The 25,024-nt window shown below is 41.2% G+C and overlaps 1 protein-coding gene across 5 annotated transcripts in view; it reads left to right on the top strand.

Moving 5' to 3' along the window:
- The window catches only part of RABGAP1L (RAB GTPase activating protein 1 like), a 244,643-nt gene that overhangs the window by 193,738 nt on the left and 25,881 nt on the right, over positions 1-25,024 (top strand). For 3 of the 5 annotated variants that reach the window (XM_075182154.1, XM_075182156.1, XM_075182155.1), the window contains one exon: positions 8,894-9,022. In XM_075182154.1, the coding sequence (XP_075038255.1) occupies positions 8,894-9,022 (129 nt within the window). Of the gene's footprint in view, positions 1-4,438; positions 4,803-8,893; positions 9,023-20,393; positions 22,181-25,024 lie in introns of those variants that run through there. The other 2 variants (XM_075182157.1, XM_075182158.1) reach the window with 2 other exon arrangements.

Genomic DNA, 25,024 nt, shown 5'->3' with positions numbered 1-25,024 from the left:
TGTTCACTACAGACAAACACTGTGACTGTTGTAGGCGAGGATGACAACTTTACAGTCAGATTTATCCTGACTATGTGCCAAGGCGAACCACATTTTTAGAATGCAGATAACCTCAGCATTCTGAAGGTGCGAAATACTTCTCTAGTGAAACTTAAAATTGACGCAGACCCCTATTGCAGTTACCTGTGCTGAAATGTATTTATTGTTGTTTTAAGAAATAACCTTCTCATCAACTAATTTTTTTAGTACAATCAACTGCAGTAATAAATTAGTGAGACCTTGGGGCAGCACAGTGGCGTAGTGATTAGCACCTCTGCCTCACAGCACTGGGGTCATGAGTTTGATTCCCGACCATGGCCTTACCTGTGTGGAGTTTGTATGTTCTCCCTGTGTTTGCGTGGGTTTCCACCGGGTGCTCCGGTTTCCTCCCACATCCAAAAAAATACTGGTAGGTTAATTGGCTGCTAGCAAAATTGACCCTAGTCTATCCCTGTCTGTCTGTGTGTGTCTATATTAGGGAATTTAGACTGTAAGCTCCAATGGGGCAGGATCTGATGGGAATGAGTTCTCTGTACAGCGCTGCGGAATTAGTGGCGCTATATAAATAAGTGATGATGATGAGACCTTCTAGATTCTAAATTTTGTACTGTGTGGAAGGGGTCACGTTGAAGGCACAATAAAGGCGGAGCTTGGCTTCCCTGTCACACAGGTAAGCTCATGTTTTAGAGTGACAAAGACACTGTGTTAACCATTCATTGTTAGTGTCAATTCCAGGTCTTCCAAATGCCCATATGCCACCACTGTGAGCCTGGCATCATCATAGTCGCATGTTTGGCATTGCATAATATAGCATTGCTGCCTCACATCGCTGAGGCCATGAGTGCTATTCTGACTAGGACACAATCTGTGTGGAGTTTGCATGTTCTCCACACTGGTAGGTTAATTGACCTCTGACAAGATCTGCCATGGTGTATGCGTGTACCTCAGTCTATGTGTATTAGGGAATTTAGACTGTAAGCTCCAATTGGGCAGAGACTGATGTAAATTATTACATATGCTCTGTACAGCACTGCATAGCATGATGGCACTATATAAACAAACAGTAAGTATATAATATTCCACAAGGGAATGCACTAAATTCAAGTCATCAATACCATGCATAGTCCATAAGCAGTAAAAATAAATCCCATATATTTTCAATGTATATGAACCGACCAGAACAGGCTAGGAAAAATATCAAACATTTAACAGAGTATAAAATATGTTACAGATTCATGCCCAATGATTGTTTCAGCATTCAACACACTCACACACACACAGACTGGTGAAAGTGGGGGTGTATACGGTGGTATACCATGCCGCCACGTCTCCTACTGCCTTCATTTTAAAACTATTATATTCCATCCACTTATATTCCCATTACATTTTTCATACTGGCACTTCTAAACTTCCAGTTCGATCACAAAGTCACTGGATTAGGGTTTGATGGCAGGTATATGTCACCTAGGTTCCTAACCTATTTGTTTTAGAACCCAGGAAAATGTTATTGTCTGTGAACTGCTGAAGGACGAAAGGCCCGTTGAAAAGCTAGAAAAGGGTCCTGGGGTTTATAGATGGAGAGGGAGGGTGGGCTCCATAATCAGGAGTTGCACCTGAGCGGTGCTAGTAAAAGGCTGCAGCTTGGTCAGTCTGTCACTGCCTGGGGACAGGGGCTGCAGAGTCTCTGTGAGAGAGAGCCTGATATCTGCCGGTAAATTTCTCTGCTAAAACTTCTTTTTTGTTTTGTCTTTAGTCAGGAGTGACCAGTCTTTAGCTAGAGACAGATATCAGGATGTTTATTTTGGAATTTTCTTTTGTCTTCCTACTGAATAGAACTGACTGCGGCCAGTTGCACGAAACGTTTGGACTTGTGTGAAATCTCTCAGATGCTATAAACACCATCTACACCAGGAGATGGTACTGGGGTCCCCCTACTCGGTCACTATATCTCTCTCTATCTAATCACTTTATAACTTATAGGTCAGAGGTAGGTAACATAAGCAGGGCCATCTTTTCCATTGGGCACGATGGGCAGCTGCCCGGGGGCCCCATGGGCAGCTGCCCGGGGGCCCCATGGGCAAGGGGGCCCCATAGGCAGGGCTCTTAATGAGAATAAATAAACATGAAAAATAAACCTACAAGGTTCACTGAGCAAGTACATCTATCAATCTCTATATATTTATATCTATATCTGTATATATCTATATCTATATCTAGGGGCCCAGGTGCACTGCTTTGCCCGGGGGCCCATAATGTTGTTAAGATGGCCCTGAACATAAGTGCAGCCATTGTGAAACTATAACCAAGCATGTCCTGCCAGCACTTTGGGTGTCAGGGCATGCTGAGATATGTAGTTTTACAACAGTGACGGGGTACCTATACCTGTTGAAGGTATAGGAAATGCTATAATGGATTCCACCCTATGAAAGTCATCATTGTCTATTACATTCATTTGTCAAGCACAGGAACTTACACAGTCTATTAGCTAGCTTATTGCAGAAGCAAATAAATGTTACATTTAATTACCACAACCAGGCTATAAGAAACAGATGTTTCCAGAGACAATCACCTTTCCCAAAGTATTAGTATCGTGTCTGTGCTCTACTATGCATTTCATATTCCCCAAGGCAAGACGAGAAATTATTTACACTTGCTTGAGGGGAAATCAGTGTAATGTAACGCTCCTAGCATAGGGCTGTCCAACTGGTGGTCTGTGGCCCTCAAAGGATTTTTTTTTGTGTATGTGGCCCACAGCTTCCCTGAAAGCTGCATAGACTATGATGGATGACGCTTCTATTAAAGTATATGTTATTATTCAGCCCATGAACACAACATTAAACCAGAAATGCTGCGCTTTTCATGAAAATACTCAGAGCGTACTACTGTAGAGTGCCTGTAGGGGAGAGAACGAGTCGCTTCACAGAGCTGGGACATTACCGAAATACAATTGTACAAGAGTTCCGCTTTTGCTTCGCCTTTCCAGGGAATACCATCCTACATTGTTTTGGAAAGTTCATGAAATTTAGTAAGAGTAAGAATAGAGCTGGGACGAAGGTCAATTGATTCTGCAGTGGGGTTGGGATAGGACGGGAAACACTCATGGCCAAATGTAACTGGTGAAGCATGAAACAGATTGTCTCTTTATGCAGAATGAGGCAGTTTTGAGACATCTTGCGCATCTCTACTGTAAGGAACAAGATTTGTTCACCAGCCAGGAAAATAATTGTTTTGCTAGAGTGCAAGTCCAGTGTCTGGCACTAGAGGCTGCTGTTGCTTTAACATGTTCATTGACTGTTTCTTATTCCATCAGTGTGTCAGGGATATACCTGGTGCTTTCCACCCCAGCCTGAAATCTGAACAAACAGCAATCCCAGCATTGTAGACATAAATATCAACCTGTGTATGCAGTCAGTGCTTATTTCTCATGGCCACAGAGCTTGAAATAATAGCGCCCTTAGACCATTGAAAGTGGGGGGCAGTCTGAGATGCTCTCTGCTCACTGACATAATTATAATCATTTAATTAATTATGTGTATCTAAGAGCTGAATTAAAACTAGAACAGGTGTAAACAGAGAGGACTGAATTAAATATATATATATATATATATATATATATATATATATATATATATATATATATACATACACACACATATATATGTGTGTGTGTGTTTGTGTATGTATATATATATATATATATATATATATATATATATATATATATGTGTGTGTATATATATATATATGTGTGTGTATATATATATATGTGTGTGTGTATATATATATATGTGTGTGTGTATATATATATATATATATATATATATATGTGTGTGTATATATATATATATATATATATATATATGTATGTGTGTGTATATATGTATGTGTGTGTATATATGTATGTGTGTGTATATATATATGTGTGTATATATATATATGTGTGTGTATATATATATATGTGTGTATATATATGTGTGTATATATATATATATATATATATATGTGTAATATATATATATATTAGTTTCTGTGAGGGATAGGGAATTGGGGCATTTTGATTGGCTTCTGATTACAGCATCCTTTGGAAGCATCCTCCTTCCTTCCTTGCTCATTCACCTCCCTTCTCCTCCCTCCTTCATTACTGATTCATGATGAGAGGCTGTAGCAGCAGCTCCTGTGGATGCAGTGATCTCATCGCTCGTTCCTGCAGCTCCAGCCAAGCACACACATACAGAAGCTGGGCCCGGCTCTTTCCCCTGCATTCCCTTCTGGTCCTCCCCATCAGTCTCCCCTCTCGCACTTGCTGCTGTTTTTATTTCTAGATTAGTTGGATTAGTTGTGCCTTTCTTGTGTGTGTAATATATATATAATATATATATATTTATACACATACATTATAATACATATATTATGCTCCGTAATGGATGTCTAGTCGTATCTCTCCTAAGGACGGCTTACTTGTGCGGTGAGGCAGACTGGCATTGCCATGCACTAGATGCCCAGCACTGACACTCTATGCACCACCACTTCATTTCAATTGCCGGCACTCCTTCTTCATCTTGATAAATTGGGATTGTTTTCCTTAAGACCCCCCCATGGAGGAGAGAATTCCTTTTGCCTCGCCAGCCCCCAAGCTTTCACCTCCTGTGAAAAAGTCACAGGATATTCAGGATGAGAAGAGCAACTTTGTCAACGAGTACGCCTGTCGCGTCCTGGAGCTTCTGGGCATGGGGCATCGTTTGTTTGTACCCCGACTTCTGGCGGTGAGAGACTTGTTGCATCGTCATTATTGCCCTGGGGGTGGGGGGGGGGATACAGTGTCTGCATGTTTTCATTTTGCATGACTCTGTCATTTGTAACCAATATTGTCTGTACACTGTTGTATGTACAAAAACATAGTAGCCAAACTGCTTTAACTGTGTTTCCTATCCAACTGTTGCACCCTATGGTCATTGAGTCATAAATCATGAATTTACCCATGGGGATGCTGTAAGCCAGTTACTGGAAGGAATGATGCTGCCTAGGGGTTACTGACCACAGGTTGATGATGTTTATAGCTAATTGGGATACAATGAATTACATGTATGTATGTGTATCAATAAGCACAGTCTCTTTATGTACTGTCATTTTAATAATGTGGGAGTTACAGTAAATCTAATCCTATCCCCATTCTCCACAACTAAAACAAACTCCTGTCCCTTTGATAGAGAGTGAGCGCTCAGTGTCCCTGACGTTGACTGGCGTTGCTAGGCTAATGCAGAGATCCCCATATCTTCAGACTGTTATGGGCTTTTGAGGACATAAGTTGTTCTGAATGATACGCATGTAAGGTGACAGCTGGTTTAGAGGACTCTCATTTACTGGTGATTTCCACAGCCAATTAAGCACCATAAACCTTGGTTACTGCTGCCACAACTCTTTACTTAACACAGTGAAATGTTGCATCTGGTGGTGCTCAGTATCCTCAGTATAGTGGTACTTTGCCTTAGCTGCACACGGCATTTACTTTGCCTTTTTAATGTCAGACATGAGTTTTCAGTTTGAAAAAATGTTTTTTTTTGTATGAAAGTACAGCATTAAGATATATTTACTTTTGGTATTTCGATACATTGGCTACATTTAATCTACATTTTTAAAATCAATGTTATGCAAAAGTTTTAAATAATTAGAGGTAAAGTTACTATTTCAGTAAAATAAAACAACTGTATTAAATTTACCCCCCAATGTAAGACAGTAAATAATACCTGGTTTAGTTTGTAGGTACTAGACTGACTGTCTGCTACTTTGCAAATCTTCCAAAATAGCACAACATTATTGAAAAGAAAACATACTCAATAAAAAGTATCCAGTCCTCAAGAAGTTAATTTAATAATAAAAATATACAATTAATTCATGTCATTCTGTACGTCTAACCACTACCAGATATACTCCATGATAACTGCAAAAGGTGTATATATCCACTTATGTAATATAACTGTTGGTATAACACCCAATGTACCAGGGATGAATATCAGATACAAGATGGAACTGCGTTACTTTCTAGTTACCTATAAGACCCAACTTTGAATGCTCTGTTAGCCATTTTTGTCAAATACAGCCAGGTTGTCAAACCTTTCGTGACCTTTCTGAAAGTTACCCCTGCAGCATATATACTTGAACTATGTTTTATAAAGAAGAGTTTTATCTAAAAATAATTTGACATGCCATTAGATTTGTATCAGCCTGTGTGAGCAGTTCGTAAGGAAGCCAAAAGCGATCTGGCCCCTCAATCCAAGAGACAAGTGGCCGGTTTGACTTTTCCAAATGTGTGGCTGAAATGAGCGATGACCCCATGGATAGGCTCTTAGGTCAAGCAGCAGGATCAGAGCTTGTGCGGCCACCTTTAGACTGCTGGACACAAATTACTAAAGAACAGTGGTTTCCATACGCCACAAAATACTACATCCAGCGACATACCTCCAACATTCCAATTGATGAAAGGCAGGCAGGAGCCACAGAGCACTAACATACACAGTAATTTACAGGGTTGTTAATCTTTATTGAGTTTCAGAGACAGATATTTTAGGTGGCTATAAAGACGAATGTAAAAGATTAAAAAGTGATGAAAGAAAAGAGGCACCAATACTAGCTGAAATGGCTCTGCGCCCTACTTTAATTTATGCACAGGTTATAATTCATATAGCTGAATGAAGGCTATGGGGAAAGATGGATGAAAGCTATAGCTGTAGGCAGTGAGACTTTACTAGAAGCAGGCATGTACCCTGGCTCTCCAGCTTTATACCAGTGATTTATAGCCAGCGTGTTGGGACATATTTGTGTGTCAATAAAGATTTTAGGTGTTAAAAGTTTTAGAACTAGAAGATGGGTAATGAGGATAGTAAGTGAAATAAATTTTAATTTCAAATTATTTAACTACATAGTTATTCAAATGTTCTACTAATGTTACCCCTTAACCGTAACCAGACCTGTGTATCTGTGCAGAAGGGACAGTGTATGGATTGTGGCTTCTGATTGGTATCTCTTACTTATAACCAGATTGTATATTAGGGATCCCTTCTATTATATACCTGCTGTATATAGGAGTCATTCCTAACTTGGTCTTGTATTATAGCAACAGGCTTTAGCGCTGCTAAAATTAGTTTCTTCCTGCTCTGATATAGATTAAGCATTGTGACTGTTCCCAGTAAGATGTATGTTGGACCATGTACATAATATATGGGATAATGACCCCACTGGTGTGAATACAAGGATATTAGAAGTCCTCAAAGAGTTCTGTGACTATATAAAAACACATTGCTGAAGGCCACACACTTCAGTGTAGGTCAGTGTTGGCTAACCTGTGACACTCCAGGTGTTGTGAAACTACAAGTCCCAGCATACCCTTCAAGCAATAAGTTGCTATATATTGGCAAAGCATGCTGGGACTTGTAGTTTCGCAACACATGGAGTGTCACAGGTTAGCCAACACTTGTGTAGGTCATGGATCTGCAAGGTGTTCTTTCATAGCCTTATATTTTAAAGTAGAGGGTTCGCTATTCTTTATAATACATCTGTAATAGTATGCCCAAAGGATGTGTCTAGCTCCACCCATGGGCGTATACCTAGTGCCGCCTAGGGGCGAGTCAAGCTCCAGCGAGTGGTACTGTGTGCAGTAGGTGTGTGTATGGGTAGCACACCACCATAGGTTGTATAATATAGCGCAGTGTTGGCTAACCTGTGACACTCCAGGTGTTGTGAAACTACAAGTCCCAGCATACCCTTCCAGCAATAAGTTGCTATTTATTTGCAAAGCATGCTGGGACTTGTAGTTTCACAACACCTGTAGTGTCACAGGTAAGCCAACACTGGTATAGCGGGACCGAAGGCAAGAATATTGTTACTTTACTGTAAAAGTTATAGCAACAATGGCAATAACATATAGAGCAACAGTGTAATTACTGCTGCACAGCTTGATACATAAATGTAGGTTTCCCCACCCCCTCCTAATCTCATTATTATAATACCACCAGAGATTCGGGGTCTGATTATGTATTATTATTATTGGTGCAAAGCCAGAACTTAGATCTGCGGGGGCAAGCCAATGACATTACTTACACCTCCTGGAAAGACCTAGTGCCTAGGTAGTATTCTGCATAGAAAGTATTTAGGTTAATAAATGGATGAAGGAAGTTGTACAACACCTACACTACCTCTTACTTTAAACAACTTACATAAGTGTATATTTAAGTCATTTAGAGTACTGTGGATCTAACTGTATATTTTCATTATACAATGTTACCAATTTGTTGGGGCTTATTTGTGTGATAAACTGCCAAGCTGGATGTGTTGTAAGAAAGTGACTACATCCTAGACCGCCTGCTTATTTATCTAAGGCCACTAGCATTTCAGGGTGTTGTCTGCTTTTGGAAAGCTCCGCCTTAACCTGCCCCCTCCCACCTATCACGTATGCTGTGATTCCCTCCTATTACCTATTAGGTTGTCGAAAAATGGGAAAGCCCTTTATGAAAATGTGGGGAGTTTTATAGAATTCGTTTTACTGTGTCCAGCAGTGTGAATACAATATAACAATCATTTTTCATACTAGAACATTGTATTTTTAAAACAAAACACGTACTAGCCAAAATTTGCTTTACTTACGTTTAACGATCATAGTTTTGTTTATTACATTATTGTAACATTAGGAACACAATGACAAGTCAGTAGGTTTATACAACATTAGAAAGGTTGGAAACCACGGTGATTGTACATTGTGGTCCATTATTGATACAAGTATGTTTTATTTCCTGGACAGAGTGTGCTGGTACACGCTAAACAAGAGAAGCTTTTAACTTTGCATCTTTGTTTTCTCTAAAAGACGTCCAAGGAAGACCTCCTGCAAGCTGACTTTGAAGGGGCGTTAAAGTTTTTCCGGGTCCAGCTGCCAAAACGGTACCGGGCTGAGGAGAATGCTCGGAGACTAATGGAACAGGCCTGTAATATAAAGGTAAAAATTACTCATCTTGCTATAAAATAATCTGTCATGTCTGATTAAATTGAAATTATCAATCCACATAACATCATCATTATTACCGGTGGTGTTAATAGATCCTATATGCAGCGTTGGCATTTCTTTCCCAAGAGATGGGTGTATAGGTACATGCTTGCTGCTAGCACAGCGGTTCTAGGTCGTGCGTTGGGTGCTTGACATCACCTCTGCCATAGTGGAGCCATCAGTGATTCCTACTTGGAGTGACCAGAGATTATTTGTCAAACATTATGTAGAGAACTGGGTGGGGAGTGTGTATTTCATTTAATTAAAATGTTTTTAGATGTTGTGTGGGTGTGTTTAAGCTTGATATGTTTTAGGCACAACGGACAGGGTGTCTTATGGAACACTGTGTTCATTATAAAGAGACTGCAGTGGAGAAAAGGTTTTTAAAGTGCCCTGGTGCTAGTTTTAGAACTTGTAGGAGGAGTCGTGCTGTCTTTTTTTATTTCATTTACACTTTATTATGTGTGTGATTTTAATTGACAGCGCTGGTCCTATCTCAGCTTCGACCGCCCCCCCCCCCCCCCCCCCTCCATCCCTCGTGGTCCTTGTATAATGAAGTAAAAATGGACTGTGCTTCATGAGATATGAAGGGGAAAGGCCAGGCTGCATGCAATGCAGCAGTTATATGCAACCTCTTGCTGTTGTGGCACTGCATACTATGGTGGGTTTCAGAATGCTGGGACATGTAGTTCTACAACATCTGGAGATAGCCGGGTTGCAGAAAAGACAGCATAATAAGGAACAGTTATTCAACATGTGCCTCTCCCGCTATTCTGGAACCACAAATTGACCAATGCTCTCATTTTATTGAATAAAGACGCCTATACTAAAATTTTGTTAACTTTTAGAACTTTATTTTAATGCCCTGAAATTGAAAATGATTTATTTTTAATGTGACATTGTTTTATGTTTCAAAAACATCCTAAGAGAAAAAAACTGAAATGTGCTGTTTGCATAAGTATTACTGAACACTTTTCTATGTGTGTGTTTGTATACAACTGTTATACAACATGAGGCTCTCCATATGTTACCTAAATGTACAACACTTCTCTGCTCACATCCCGCTTCCCCTCTGCTGCCACCAGTCACACACACAGACCATTATCACTTCCTCCTCCGAGATATCTGACTTCTGCACATTACAATAACGTTATCTGCTAATAGTGTGATTACAGTTTGCGGTAGCCAATGACCACTGGATGGGGAAACTGTACCGGTCCTGTGTGCAGCTAGTGTTGGGAGGGGGATGGGGTATCAGCCAAGTGGGGGGGAGTTGGAGAGATGAGTTCCTTATTATGACACCACAATGCTATTGGAGAGCTGTAGTCATGGTATATGAGAGTGGGTCATAGGAATACGGGAGTGATATCACTACACCCACCTTCTCTATTCATTAGCTGGGGTTGGGTCCAAGGCCTCTCTACCATTGTAAGGAGGGAACTGTAGGAACAGAAATCATTGAACTGAAATAAATAAAACATCTAACATGATTAAAATAGTACAATGAATACATAAAATTATAGTGTGCCTTTAAATCTCATCTAGCTAATAAATGTAACCTTGCTCTCCCAGTTGTGCAGGGCTTCACTGAAAAGCCCTGCTTGGGATACAGTTGTCTCGCACTCACTTCAGTTCCATGCTAGGCTGTACAACAAGAACATGTAGCTGCTGTTATACTACTGCATGACCTCCGTGGGTAATCTGTATTTTCAGCTGTGCAAGCTTATCATTGCACATCTCGCAATTTCATTAATTTATTTGTAACCGTTTTATTTAGAACAGCAGTATATAGTTAAATGCAGATCATGTTTGGCAAAATATAGAAAATATAGGAAAAGTATACAAATCAGAAAGGTCAAATATACATATTAAGACACACAAAAAAAAGATCTAAATATCAAGATCAGCATACGGAGTGGAGTGCCCTTTAGAAGTGTGACTATATGGCCTGAAGTGAGATGTAGTGTTTTTTAAATTATAAATGGATGGAGAAGATAGGGGGGCTGTGTCTGATGGAGGGGGGGAGGTAAAAGAGGGGATGGGGAAGTGATGCTATAGATTTTTCTGTAGCTATTGGAGAAGAAGGAAAGGATTGTAAAACATTCTAAGGAGCAGCGGTTGGGTTTAGTACATACTTGCCAACTTTTCCTCGTTTGCTTCAGAGAGATCCCGGGGGAGGTGGGCGTGCGGGGGCAGGGCTTGACAGATTTCATCATTTTGGCCCCACCCCCTAAACGATTGTCCCAATTTTGGCCAATTACAGCAGGGGGTGGGGCTAAGATGACACAATATTTGCGTCATTAAGCGTCCCCAAACTTATCTATTGCAGGGCGAGTAGGCAACTATGCGTTAAAGAAAAGCAGCTAATAAATCTCTAGAGACTAAAGTGTCTTTTACATTTCTGTCTCCATTACTGAAGTCATGTTGTCTTACCTGTCAGTCTTTGATTAAATCTTGGTCTCCATGAAAATGGCCACCTCCATAGGCATCAATACATGGACATAGGACACAATTTCTGAACTGTGTCATCATGCCACAGATGGTGAAGCCAACCACGTCTTGTACTGGCTCAGCATCAGGGAGAATGCCAGACTCTTCAGGGAGTGAGGGAGATCACCCCTATTTCAGGGAGTCTCCCTGACATTCAGGGAGAGCTGGCAAGTATGGTTTAGCATGGTATCCTGTATGTGTATACCAAGAAAGTTATATCAAACCTAAGGGGGTGCTGTTATTTTGGTGGTACCAAGAGTACCAGACTTTATTGAAATGTTTAACTGTCATGTAAAAGGCTGGTGATGTATTCAATGGGAGCTGCACACCAGATTCTGTTGTCAACAGCATTCATGGATTGTGGGGAAGTTGTCTTCCAGTTAATCCTAACCTACAACTGCAAGGACCCGCACGTAACACCTGATTATCAGGATCTGTGTCACACCTGGATACATGTGCGTGGTCTAGTTGGACAGATCCAACCATTCTGCATTTAGGCCAAAATGTCAGATCCCTGGGGCCATTAGTGTGCACAGCCAGGGGCCACACGTTGGCTTTTTTGCCTGAAATTGATGGAAATCCAGATAAAATTCTCTGGCACCACAGCAGGATAGTTTGTCTAAATTCAGCAGATGATATCCACCGTATATGTGGCCTGCTTAATATACCTTCCTATTGGAAACACAATATTCTCCCATTAGGACTCGCACACACACATGCTCTGGGATTATGGGGAAAAACAAATAGAGCATCGTGCCAATACATGAGACATAGGACATGCTGTGCTCTAGAACATTAAATGCCCTCTTAATCAAGATGCAACGCTGACAGCAACTCCATACACGTATCTTCTATTGTTAATGTACTTTTCAGGCATTTATTAACAAGTGAAAAGAACAGAAAAGATGTATAGTGGTAAACAAGCCGCCCATGTACTAATGCAGTATGTGGTATAAACAGTTACAATCTAAGCACTGATAAAGAAAATGATGCACACAGCGTTTTATCAGTACATAAAGCATGTTGTGAAGGATTTCCTTGACACAGTACAAGGACGCACTCTGCACTGTCTACACTTCTCATGTTTCCTTGAAGCCACTATGTTCTGTTCCGTTATCTGTATTTTCCTATGTCCATCAGATAACAGAACAAACTCACTGTACAGAGGACAAAGAGACCCAATAGCTCACTCTCTGTCTTCTCCACGCTCTCAGGCTTAGAAAGCATAGTGGACAACCTCACTGGGCTTTTATTCAAAGATGTCCAAGCGTCCATGAATGAATACGTGGTAGAAATATTGAAGATAGGGAAACATATGATGCAGCATGATAACAATTCAGTGCTTAACCTTTTGCTCACAGCAACAACATGGAAAGTGGGTGTGGCTAGACAACAATAAAGTGGGTGTGGCTAGAAAACAATAGACTTGTTTATAAATAACAATCAGAGAGGTGGTGTCATGGATTTACAGGCTCCCTTCTTTTACAAGTTTACTAGATCTCTGGTTTGAAGTGCTTAGCTCTGCTTTTCTTTAAATTGTTTTTAAATGGATCCCACATTTAGAATCCAGAATCGTAGGGCCCCAGGAGTTAGTGGGCTTGTTCACACAGCAGCAGTGGGATAATGGGTGGAAAGGCAGGGAAACTAACCTGCGCTTTAAACGCTCTTTAGTGCTGCCTTTTTAATGCATCTTACCAGTGCAATCTATAGTACTGACAGTGTGCATTAACGCATGAGAAATAAGTCACTTTGTAAAATGTCAAAAACGGTGTTGGGAACGGCATCATCAATTCTTGTTTAACCTATTTTGAATGCACTTTTCATGTATTTCTTAATATGTTTACATGAATAGTTTCCTATATAGCTAGGTTACTGCATGTGTCACATACAGGAAATCCTGGTGGGTTTTATGATGTCACAAGGTGGGCTGCTTTACTGCTTAGTAAAAAAGATATGTTTATCATGGGAGCTGGCGAACAAAAAGGTCTTTTAGCTTCACTGTTGAATACATTGGGCCTGATGTACAGCCCAAAAATGTGCACACAGGAATAGTGTATTTCAGCATCTCAAGATGCACCCAGCTCTGCAGCTATATACTCACATACACAGAACCAGCTCTAAGCACAATAACACGTTGTCAACATTTTTATTCCAAGGGACAACAACATTTGCTAAAAAGCATCGTATAATGCCACAGATATAGCCTTCCTTCTCGCTTACGCATGAAAATAATAAAAATGTTTTGTCGTTTACAAATAGAAACACAAAACCCTATAATTTATGCACGATCAATGAAAAAAAAAACACAGAGCAACTTCATAGGTGAAACCGCAATCAGCAGCGACTAGCTGGTGCTGGCAGTTGTCCTAGTGTGTGTGTATTTGCACCAGCCCCTAGAATCGTATCATCAGGCTCCGTCTGGAGCTATGTCATGCAGTGAATAGAGGCTCATCAGGGGGTGGGGGTATGGTGATCACGTCACACCCCATCTCGTGCTTGACACTTGACCTCCCTTTCGAAGTACTAAAAGGTGGAAAGTATGTTCTCATCTGTTGGATGTTGCTTAGTCAACGTTCCCAATGGAAAAATATACAACACCCTATTGGCCCATACCACACCTCATATCTACCTAAACCACAACAGGCCACATCCTTTTGAGATGGCAAAAATATGGGGTAAACCTTTAAAATTAGAGTTTTTTTTGTAGGTATGTATTCACACTGCTGTGTGCAAAGTTGTGCTATTTATGGGTGGGTTTTTAAGAGCGTATTTTCTGTACAGCATGTTTACAGTATATATTTAGTTGGAGTAGAAACAAAGGATATGACATATGTCTGTATTGTATTAAAACCTCTCATTCTTTGCAAATGTAAATTGAAAGATTAAGGGAAGCCAAAAAATCTGATTATTTCAACCTCTGTTAGCAGAGTTCTCCCCTGAAAATGTTGCCAGCCGGGTGGCATTAGGAAGCAGCCGGGTGGGGGCAGTTGTAATACTTTGCAATAATAATGAAAAATGTTGGAGGTTATTGCCCACACGTGCCAGGAGTGGTGGTCAGTGGTCTAATGCACACTGCTGGCTGTAGTGCTCACATAGTGCCTGTTATACTTGGAGACACAATGGTTTATTTTATTATACTAGGATTCTGTTGGGTCCCAACAGCCGGGTGGAGCACCTGGGAAATAGGTGCTAGGGAGAACACTGGATAGGTATCATTGATTCACTAGAAGAGTCTGTAAAACAGGTTTTTACTATAAAACCACATTTATCGAAGTCTGTCAGCTATGTGATTATGGGGTCTATTTAAGACCTATTGTGCATTTGGCCCATTAACGAAACATCTCTCATCGCCGTTATTCGCAGCAATGTTAGAAGTAATAACGCTGCGATTTACTAACATACTGAAGTAGGTGCAACTGCTCCTATAAGCAGCTGTCCCTGCGGATGGTAAAATCTACACTCTCAGCACTAATAGCAGTGGTAAGAATTTATTTCTGACCGGGCTCCTCTGAAGATGGGGTTCCAGGGACGCACGGAGGATTTGTCAGGGGGGGTTTCCTCCGCCCCCGGAAAAAAAATAATGTAGAGACCTGCCGCGCAGCGCCGTTTCGGCTGCACTGTAGTATACAGCAGCCGCGGTGCTGTATACAATACAGCACCGCCACGGACGCTTCCTAGACAGCGCCGTGGCTGCTGTATACTACAGTAGGGCACTTTTTAGCGGAGGTGGGGGGGTTTCTGGAGACCCAGAAACCCCCCCCCCCTGCGTGCGCCACTGGGTTCACTTTCAGAGTCAAGCTGTGAAAAGCTGCATGTTTCTGGGGGCCGGTTAAATGGGACAAGACCGCAGTTCCCATAGCAGGGGTGGGCAAACCTGTCCTCAAGGGCCATATCCAGTTCATGTTTTTAGGATTTCTTTAATCATGTACAGCTGAGTTAATCTATTTGGCTGGGTCAGTAATTATCCCACCTGTTTCTACAGACAGAAATCCTAAAAACATGAACTGGATATGGCCCTTGAGGACAGGTTTGCCCACCCCTGAGAGGATATGGGGACAGGGATACTAATAGATAATTTAGTGAACGTGTGGACATATCTGTAATATCATTATCGTTGTCACAGGGCAGCTCTGTGCTGTTGCAAAGTACATTCAGGACAACCCCCAACAGGAAGGAATGCCACTGAGAAGCAGGAAAGGCTTGAATGAGGTTTCACCTGCCAGCCAATAATATCAGGTCTACGAACAAATGTATCCAATGGCTTGTCAGTTTACTATTAGACGTGTTTGCGTGGGTTTCCTCCGGGTGCTCCGGTTTCCTCCCACATTCCATAAACAGGTTTCATAGGTTAATTGGCTGCTATCAAATTGACCCTAGTCTGTGTGTTAGGGAATTTAGACTGTAAGCTCCAATGGGGTAGGAACTGATGTGAGTTCTATGTACAGCGCTGCGGAATTAGTAGCGCTATATAAATAGCTGAAGATGATGATAATTGTAATAAACATAAATGAAAATATAAAAACTTGGTAAATAACTGCCAGAGCATACAAGTGCACATGGGATTAGCGATGGGAGAGGTTAAGGACCCCGGCCCAAACTTTGCACTAGAGCCTTTGGTACGCTGCTGCTGTACCCAGGCCCGGCACTCCCATTAGGCAAGGTTAGGCAGTTGCCTAGGACACCGGGCTCTGGTGGGCGCCACAGAATTAAAATGCTTTTATTATGGTACTTTAAAACTGTGCGGCGACCGCTGAGCATACCTTCCACGGCCACCGCACAGCTTCAGATAGATTCACGGGGAGGGGGAGGGGCTATGGATCACCACTGCCACCCTCCCCTCCAACAGCTGATGGGGCGCTCCGTCTCCTCCCTTCCACTCACTGACATCATCACAGCCGACAGTGTCAGCGAGGGACGTTAAGAGCCAAGTTAAGGTAAGGAAAGATGTGGAAGGGGCGGATTTTGAAATTCTGCCTAGGGCGCCGAGGACCCTAGCATCGGCCCTGGCTGTACCTCTTAATGTTCCTACATTCTCAGTAGTTTGGGAAGCCTGGTTAGGAGGGAGCATTCTGCATGTCCCTGTCTGTTTGCAGCATACCCCCCATCTATAAGTAGTTGTGTATTTGTAAAAAAGTGTTCAATATATGCAACAGTATTGTGTATCTCAATGTTCATTTATGCTTCTGTTATAAGCACAATGGCAACTTAATAATAGCAGTATTAAAACTGTATAGTTTGCAACTTTTAAAATTAATTTCTAGGGACAGATTTGCTGCTGAGCTGGAGCAGCTGAACGTATCGCACACGATACACTCAGGACAGGACCCTGTAGCACCATAATCCCAGTTATGTCAGGTATACTGAATGTATTGTAGCTTCCTGCATTGTAAATGATCTTCTTCAATAGAAGGAGACTTTTATAAAACCTGTATCAAAAGGATAGTGTAAAAATGTTACATCTAACTATATTATTATTATTATTACTATTGTTTATATAACACAAACCATATTACATAGCACTGTGCAGAGACCACGTAATCATTCACATCACTCCCTGCTTCATTGGAGATCACATTCTAAATTCCCCAAAACACACACTCACATTCACTCATACTCATGCACACACACTCACAGCATGGTTTTGGGAAGAAACACAGGAGACCACACAAACTCTACACATATAGGTTCTTGGTTGGAACTGAACTCATGACCCCTATACCAGAGGTCACCTGACTTCCCCTTCAGTTTATCCTCATAATCCCAGTCCTGTGGAGTAGCAATGCTAACCACTGCTCCACTGTGCTGCCCAACATACACAGACAGAGGAAGGTTTGCCTGCAGTTGCAGTAGGTACTAGAATTTACTGTCCATTCTGTGTGCAAAGGGTTTTCGTTGGCTGGTGTCCGTACAGATATAGAATACCTCTAGGCATTAGTCCGCCAGCATTACAAAAACCTCCAACTTATATATAATACCCCCAGTTTCAAACACCACACCTTGAAATCTCCTGTTCACAAAGGAGCTGTACGGCTAGCGGATTATCAGGGTCCAAGTATGATTAGGATGGAAGTGAGCTGGACAAACAGGCTCCATTTAACATGCCAAGCAATATAAATGACCTGTGAGACCAAGTTTATCAAACAGCGGTTGTACCAGACTGTAGCCATTATCTAGACGGCCCCTGGAGGGCAGGCTTGTGCAGTCTGGCTCATTTATTTTAAAACTAGACACAATAAGGCTGAGGTTTACTGAAAAAATGGTGATTTATAGTATTTTTCAGCCGATCTATCTATGCACCATTTGGTAGGTTACAGACATTGTACTTATTTTCATTATATTTCTGACTTATCAGGCGCTGTTGTGTAAGAGCAGATTTCAATAACAAAGAAATATTGATAAGTAAAAAAAAAATCTACATTCATATTGACATATATGTAGATCAGTGCAATTTCATGTCATCTTATTACCATTTCCAAAGGTAATTTGCATGGTAATCTCTTTGTAGTGTATTGTTGTACTCACTGAAGGACGGTTTTTGATCTCTTTTCATGTCGGTGAGAACGCAGGTGTATCACAAGCAGAATATGCAGCACAGTGTAGTGGTTTCATAATGCTGTGATCTCCTTTGTGTGATTGTGGGCACACCTGAACTACTCGAGTTTCAGGGTCTTGGTTCCTGGCAGAGGATCATGTAGAAGTAGCTAGGGAGCAACACATTTCTAAGATTTCAGGGCAGCTTGTAAAAGGTAAACTGCCATAAAAATAAAGTGTTTGTTTGGGCAAGGGGGGTTCTATATTGTCTGTGAAAAATTGGAAACCAGTTGACCGCTAGTTATTGAACGGCGTAACTAGCGTACTATATTCACATCTGGTAGAGCATGCTGGCAGTTATAGTTCAGTAATTTCCACAGAGACGTGAGTTGCTGAAGCCTGGTGTGTTGTCTACAATTATTACTATTTTATTCTATATGTTGTTGCTGTATCCTGTTACCAGCAGAGGAATAAGCTGCAATCCCTCCTCATGTGCAATGCTCTTACAGTTATGAGAATCTGCGTCTAAATATTTTGCATTTAAAGTCTCCCTAGCTAAGTATTTCTCCAATCCCCCCCCCCCCCCCCTTCCAGCAGCGGACTTGGTCAGCTCCATGTTGATGATGGAAGCACTGGGTGCACGGTCATTTATAAACTACCACACGCTCATCATTATAATCTTGCACATGCTTTGCTATTACTAATAGCGAGTGTGAGCGCTATTCTGCCCAGGATCTTGTAGTATAATGGGAAAGAAGAGTCAGCTCCTTGTTCAGGTCACAGGCCAGACAGATGACAAAGCTTTGCATTGCTATATGCACTTCTAGCACACATGACAGTAGCGGCCATTGTCCTCACTAGCTGCCGTACCAAATTGTTTCCAATTCGGTAGGGTCACGTTGGTGCACAGTACAATGGCTGGTAACATGGACCAACCAAAATCTCACCCTTGTCAACAGAAAATAGATGATCTGCATATTCATCCTGATCAGGTGAAGGTTGATATAAGTAAGACAGCCGCATTCTGGTGTCTGGTCTATCAAAGAACAAAGAGTTTTGTCACAGGCACATGGAGTGTAATTCCACCCTAATAAATGAATATTTTCCAGCCCTGACCACCCTTTTTGTCCCTTGAACAGGCCTGATGATTGGCTGCACTGAAACTGTTCATTTTAGAGATGGTAATAGAAAAGAGGTAGTAAAGACTATAATGGTAATTTGGAAACTGTAAATAGCATTGACACGCAGTGCACATTTTTCCGCTTTTTGACCCTTTATAAGGTTTCAGTCCAAGCTAGGGATGAACATTGCCGGCGAAACTGAATGCATCTTGTCTACTATTACTTTTGGGTCACCTCCCCATAATTAAGTTCAACTTTTTATGTTTGTGATAAGCAGTAATTTTAGGACAAACTCATTTATATGTTAAATAAGTCAGTGTCACATTTGTTAATTTTGTTGGTATTCACGTGTCTATAAGTGCGTTTTCCTTTATAAGGTGTGCATGGATGAAGCAAAAGACGTTTCTTTGACACCTGATCTTTTCTACCTCTCATTTTGAGGATGCAGAACGTTTCTGCGTCTTCACGCTTATCTGGAGTTTGACCTACGTATGCGATCTCCCTACCTTGAAGCTGATTTATATATCTTATCGCAGCACAAAATATCATTGGTGCATCTGAGCGCGCCACAAGGCATATTACAGCGGCTAGCTCACATTCATTGGTTAAAGCCCCAGGTGGGGCAACATGATCCACCCCTCGCACCCTCTTGTAATGCTCATCTATAGACTGTCCTGTACAAATAGGCAGAATTGTGTACAAATGGCAAAGAAATGTTCTCACATTTACCATATTTTAAGCCAATATCAATATCCAACCATTTAAAAGCATGAAATGTGGCTGTTAAGTCATAAAATATAGAATAGGGAAGTCCTATCGTTATCTTGGTTAATATTCAATAGCTTTCTGGAGCTTCAAGGTTACAATTCACCATAGAGGGTTTTTTTTCCCCAAACATGTCTTGTAGTTGATCATAAAGCTGCAACAATATAATGTTATTGCAGAGCAAGAATTCATGTTTGAAATATATGTATAGCTACTACAATCACATGCTCCCTTTCTCTCTCTCATGTTTGTGAGCTGTGGCTTTAAGGAAATGGTGATCAGTATCTGTACGTGCCTCTCTGCCTCCACCCTCCCCCAGCCCTGGTCACAGAATGCCATTTTTCTATCATTAACCGAGCAGAATGCTTTATAATATGCTGCGGTCCTGCATGTGTGTGATGATTGTGTCCCCTGCCTATTGTTGCTGGGCGTCAGACTGAGAGGCCAGGGGAATTCTGGGAGGCAGCATCTCCTACAACAGGTGTCCTCTTGCCATTGTGCATCTCCTGTGTGCCCAGGCTCTGGCAGAGGCTTGTGCTGGGAAGAACATCTTTGTGAACGCTCAGTGAAAGGATATTTCACATTTAACTGGCTCTGCTGGCAAAGTGACAGCTCATATCGTCTTGTGGGAGGGAGCAGCCTCTCCCAATGAGATAAGGACAGCAGACAGGTGCTTACTGCTTTCGTTATATCCTGGTTACACCACAGACCTCAAGCTTGATTCTTTCCTCCCTGCATGTCATTAAATCAATGATCAGAAAGGATCTTCACGTAGCGTTCTGCAGCAGTTCTGGCTGAAGACCAGTGCACAAAGAGTTAATGGTTCTGCTCTCCAGGATGTCATTAAATATTTCATTTTCAGCCTATTAAATGCCTGTATGTTATCAGGATGGCAGCAGAATATCTTCCTGTTCTCCGCCTGCACAGAGTATGGAGATTACCTCTGATGTTGCTGCACTCTACATTATCCTTGCTGCTTTTTTAGCAGCCTATTGAAATGCAAAACAGCCATCATGTCACTGCAAATATTGGACCTGGGCTTCAGGAAAGAGACTGCGAGGAAACAGAGGAAGATGACCATGCAGGGAAAGTGAAAATGTCATCTGTGCTGCAAAGTAACACAACAAAGAGTTTTCGGATTACAGCTCCATGGCCAATGGGAACCGCTGCTTAAATAGTGGTGAAATCAACCTCTGCTTCTGAAGTTACCCTTAAGTTCTCCACTTATCAATGCCTTGTTTGTTCTCAGCACCTTCCTCCTGCTCACTGCTGCAGAACTTTTCTTTTTTTTCATAGAAGTGCATTTTTCTAATATTTTATTGCTGCCCTGTGCACACCAATGCACTGGGTAAAGTTTCTGTAAAGAGTCCTGGAGAACATGATCATCTCGGATGTCAAATGACAATGACACACTGAGTTTGTTATTTATATAGGTATTTGGAGTAACCTGGTTAGATTGTACAGAGGTGACACAGACTGTTTTTTTTTATCTTACGATGTTTTCATTGAGTACCAAGAACAAGCTGATGTAGCAGACCTAGGCTGTCCAGGCATATTTAGAATACTTTCACAGCTGTGAGCTCCCTCCTTTTCTATACTGCAGATCTCTCATGCTTTGTTACTTGTGTGTGTGTGTGTGTGTGTTTGCTACCGGTAACAGCCCTGCCAAGTCAACCTCTAACCTATAAGGCACTTTCATCGGAAACCCAGTATGGACTGACCTACACCTAGACACCAAAGTCTGACCACTGACCTTTTACTCTATAACTTTGATGCAAGGTGTAATTATACTGCTTCTGAGCTGGAGAAAAACTTCTATTTTGCCATTAACATTGAACAGACAGAAGGGACTGGTCTGAGGATCACACGTGTTCAGTGAATAGGATACAGGTAACATAAGCTCCTCCCAGAAACCCACCTGAAAATTCTGCAACAGTGAAACTAAACTTGCAGAAAGTTGTGTCTTGCTGGGCTCCTCCCCTCCATCCAGGACCTATAAGTCAGGGGGAGACGTGGCTGAGTGACCCTCATTTGGAAGCAAGTTGAATCATTTTACAAGTGACTTTATACCCCCCCAGCTGCACCTGGCAAGATGATGGAAGAAATCTCCATTTCGATGGCTTATGATGCCCACATCTTCAGCCAGCTCTCCGATGAGGACATTGTGGCCAAGCTGGTAGAGATCAGCAAGCCTAAGCCTGTGGTAAGTGGGACTGTCCCAGTAAGAACGTCTGAGTAAGAGCTGTAAGGGCACCACAGTCCTCTATCTATTGAGACTAAGTGGAGATATATTGTAGGCATTGCATGCTCTATTTTAAATCTAAATGACATTATTTGGGCTACGGCATGTTTATTGCATTAGTGTAGTAAATGTATTGTACTTGCTGTATATATCTTTTAGGAAGGATCTTTTAATGGCAGATGGATGTTTCACAGGACTGCAAACTCCCAGCATGTTTCATCTGTTCCATTGATGCACAGTCTTGTGACTTCAGATAGATACATGTAGAATGTCTCATCCAAAATGTGATTTTTCTACTGAGATACAGTGGCACATTTGTGAATATAATTGTTACATAGAGAGTGTGTGACATATATTGTGTGAAATGCCCATTGTAGTGCATTATATACGTGGTACAAGTAATATGTAACATTGGTTGTCGGTGCTTTCCCTACAATGTACACATAGCGTTTGGGATGTTTCAACCATGTTATCCTGTCTGTCCCTGATTTTATGTAGTTACTAAGGACATGTATAAAGTTACCATAGTAACATATTATATTATACTGTTTCACTGCTTTAGGCAAAGGGTCTAAACACAGACTTGTATGCAGTTGATTATTAGGGAGTGTATTCAAATTAGATGAGGCAAGGGAGGTTTATTTTGCATGTTTTATTCCATATAAGTAATGGTTCATGTTACAGCTGGAAGCCTATGGGACACTAGTACACAGGGAAACATCAGCATGCTAATCTATACACTGCAGCGTATTCAGTTCCCCAGGGGCAGGCTGGTCCGGGGGCAGAGGGGTATCTGGGTCACTGGGCCACTTGCATTTTTTTCCCTTTAAAACGTTCCTAACAGGCTGCTGAGTTGAGTCTTGCCCCCCAAGCTAACATTTGCCAGCGCTCCCCTGCAGTTCCCTGCCCATATAACTGCTATACTGGTTCTAAAGTTTCATTAGAAACGGTTTTCTTATGCATTGAAAAGTTAGGTAATTTTTTTTCTCTATTTTGAAACCTTCTTGTTCGATATTCCAGTTATGACCATAACCTGACTTTGCATATTTCGGTGTTCAGTGTATAGACTTGTCGAGGTGATTTCCTTTACACATCTGCACCTATAGACTAAAATAGTTCTTATACAATAATCTATATATAAAGTCTAAATCATTTGTTCATTTACTGCTCAGACTTTTGTTTGTTTTTATTTTGACTGCAGTAAACTTTCCCTCCTGGTGTATTTGTTGTGCAACACTGTTATTATATGTACTGTGAGACTGGTATTTGTAAATCAGTTGGATCTTGTCCACTTAGCTAGGACACCGCAATCCGTTCATGATGGTGATAAGCTAATGGACGTTTTTATGGTCCATGTTATCTGTATAGTTCCATCTATATGTCCTGTAATGCAGTCTGATTCCTGATAGTCTGAAATATATTTTGAAGTAGAGATTTTTTTATGCAGTTGTTTAGCAAATCACAGTCATACAGTGAGACTCTCAACCCTGTAGAAAGCCTTTGGCTCTTCAGCTGTTGTGGGACTACAAGTCCCATAATTCTTCGGCTTGATGATATGAACTGCCTTGTAAATATTTTCCTGATGTGACCAGTGGGGGCAGTGTTCTTGTGGAGTCTATCATCTGTATTAATAATATGGAGGAATACACTGGTAAATAATGTGGATACATGAGGCTCTTGCTACATACTAATAGATCCTTGTGTTTTACTCCACATCTGTACAAAGATAAAATGCAGATAAACTACTTATAAATAGGATATAAATTCATTTTATAAGAGTGCCCTTGTGGTATTCGCCAAGACGAGCCATGCAAAGCACCTTGGGCGGCTTTAATTAAAGCTGCTGAACATTGCAATAAAGGTACTGTAACCCATAGCAACCAATCAGATGTTTGGTTTCATAAATTAATCTGAGCTAGAAAAATGACAGAACGTGATTTGTTGTTATAGATTACAGCATCTTTGTTTGCACAGTTACCCGACCACCAGATTTAATGTCCTCTAACATTTTCTCCATAAGTAGTGTTTCAGCATAGAAAGGCTTAGAATAGTGGTCAGTGTACAAAGGAAATCTCTCAGGCTCAGGTAAGCAAGCTGCGGCTCTCCAGCTGACGTGGAACTACAAGTCCCAACATGCTCCTTGGATGGCAATCTGGGACTTGTAGTTACACTGTTGCTGGGTTGACTCTGCCATAAGTGCAGGTAATGCTGTCACAATGATGGACTCTGTAACTGATGGTAACTTCTGTGTCTCTGTACTTATTGACTGTTCTGCTACAATGCAAAGCCCTGAGTGGTCTTTATTGCTATCAGTGTTATCTAACACCCCATCATACCAGTATTACCTCCTATTATCTTTACTTATGTACTGCAGGTAGGTCCTCTCCCTGCTGGACATGAAACTCACGTTGTTGCCCCTGAAACTGAATGCAAATGAGCCTATAGTGGGTAGAATAGGGGAATCTGTTTGGTGGGTTCTCCTTTTCCTTTGTCATACAATGAGTTCAGTGAATGAACGTTTCAGTCTGTGGTTCTCTAAACTGTAATGATGTTGGGAAACAATTGTCAGTTTAAAGCAGAACAGCACAGCAGGTGTTCAGACCGTGATACATATAGAAGGGTATTCTGACTTATCTAATGCATGTACCTATTTTATTACCTTGCTTATGTCTTTTTCTTATATGACCACTGAATGTTAAAGAGCTGCTGCTGTGTTAAACGAAAGACTAACAATTCTATATTTAAAGCTTTTGGTTTTAGACAATTGTTATAACTGAATATTATATTGACATAAGGCTTTGTGGG

The sequence above is a fragment of the Mixophyes fleayi genome, chromosome 8 (genome assembly GCF_038048845.1).
Source record: "Mixophyes fleayi isolate aMixFle1 chromosome 8, aMixFle1.hap1, whole genome shotgun sequence".
Lineage (NCBI taxonomy): Eukaryota > Metazoa > Chordata > Amphibia > Anura > Limnodynastidae > Mixophyes > Mixophyes fleayi.
The sequence above is the reverse complement of the archived record's forward strand: the minus strand, read 5'-3'. Positions and strand labels throughout refer to the sequence as shown.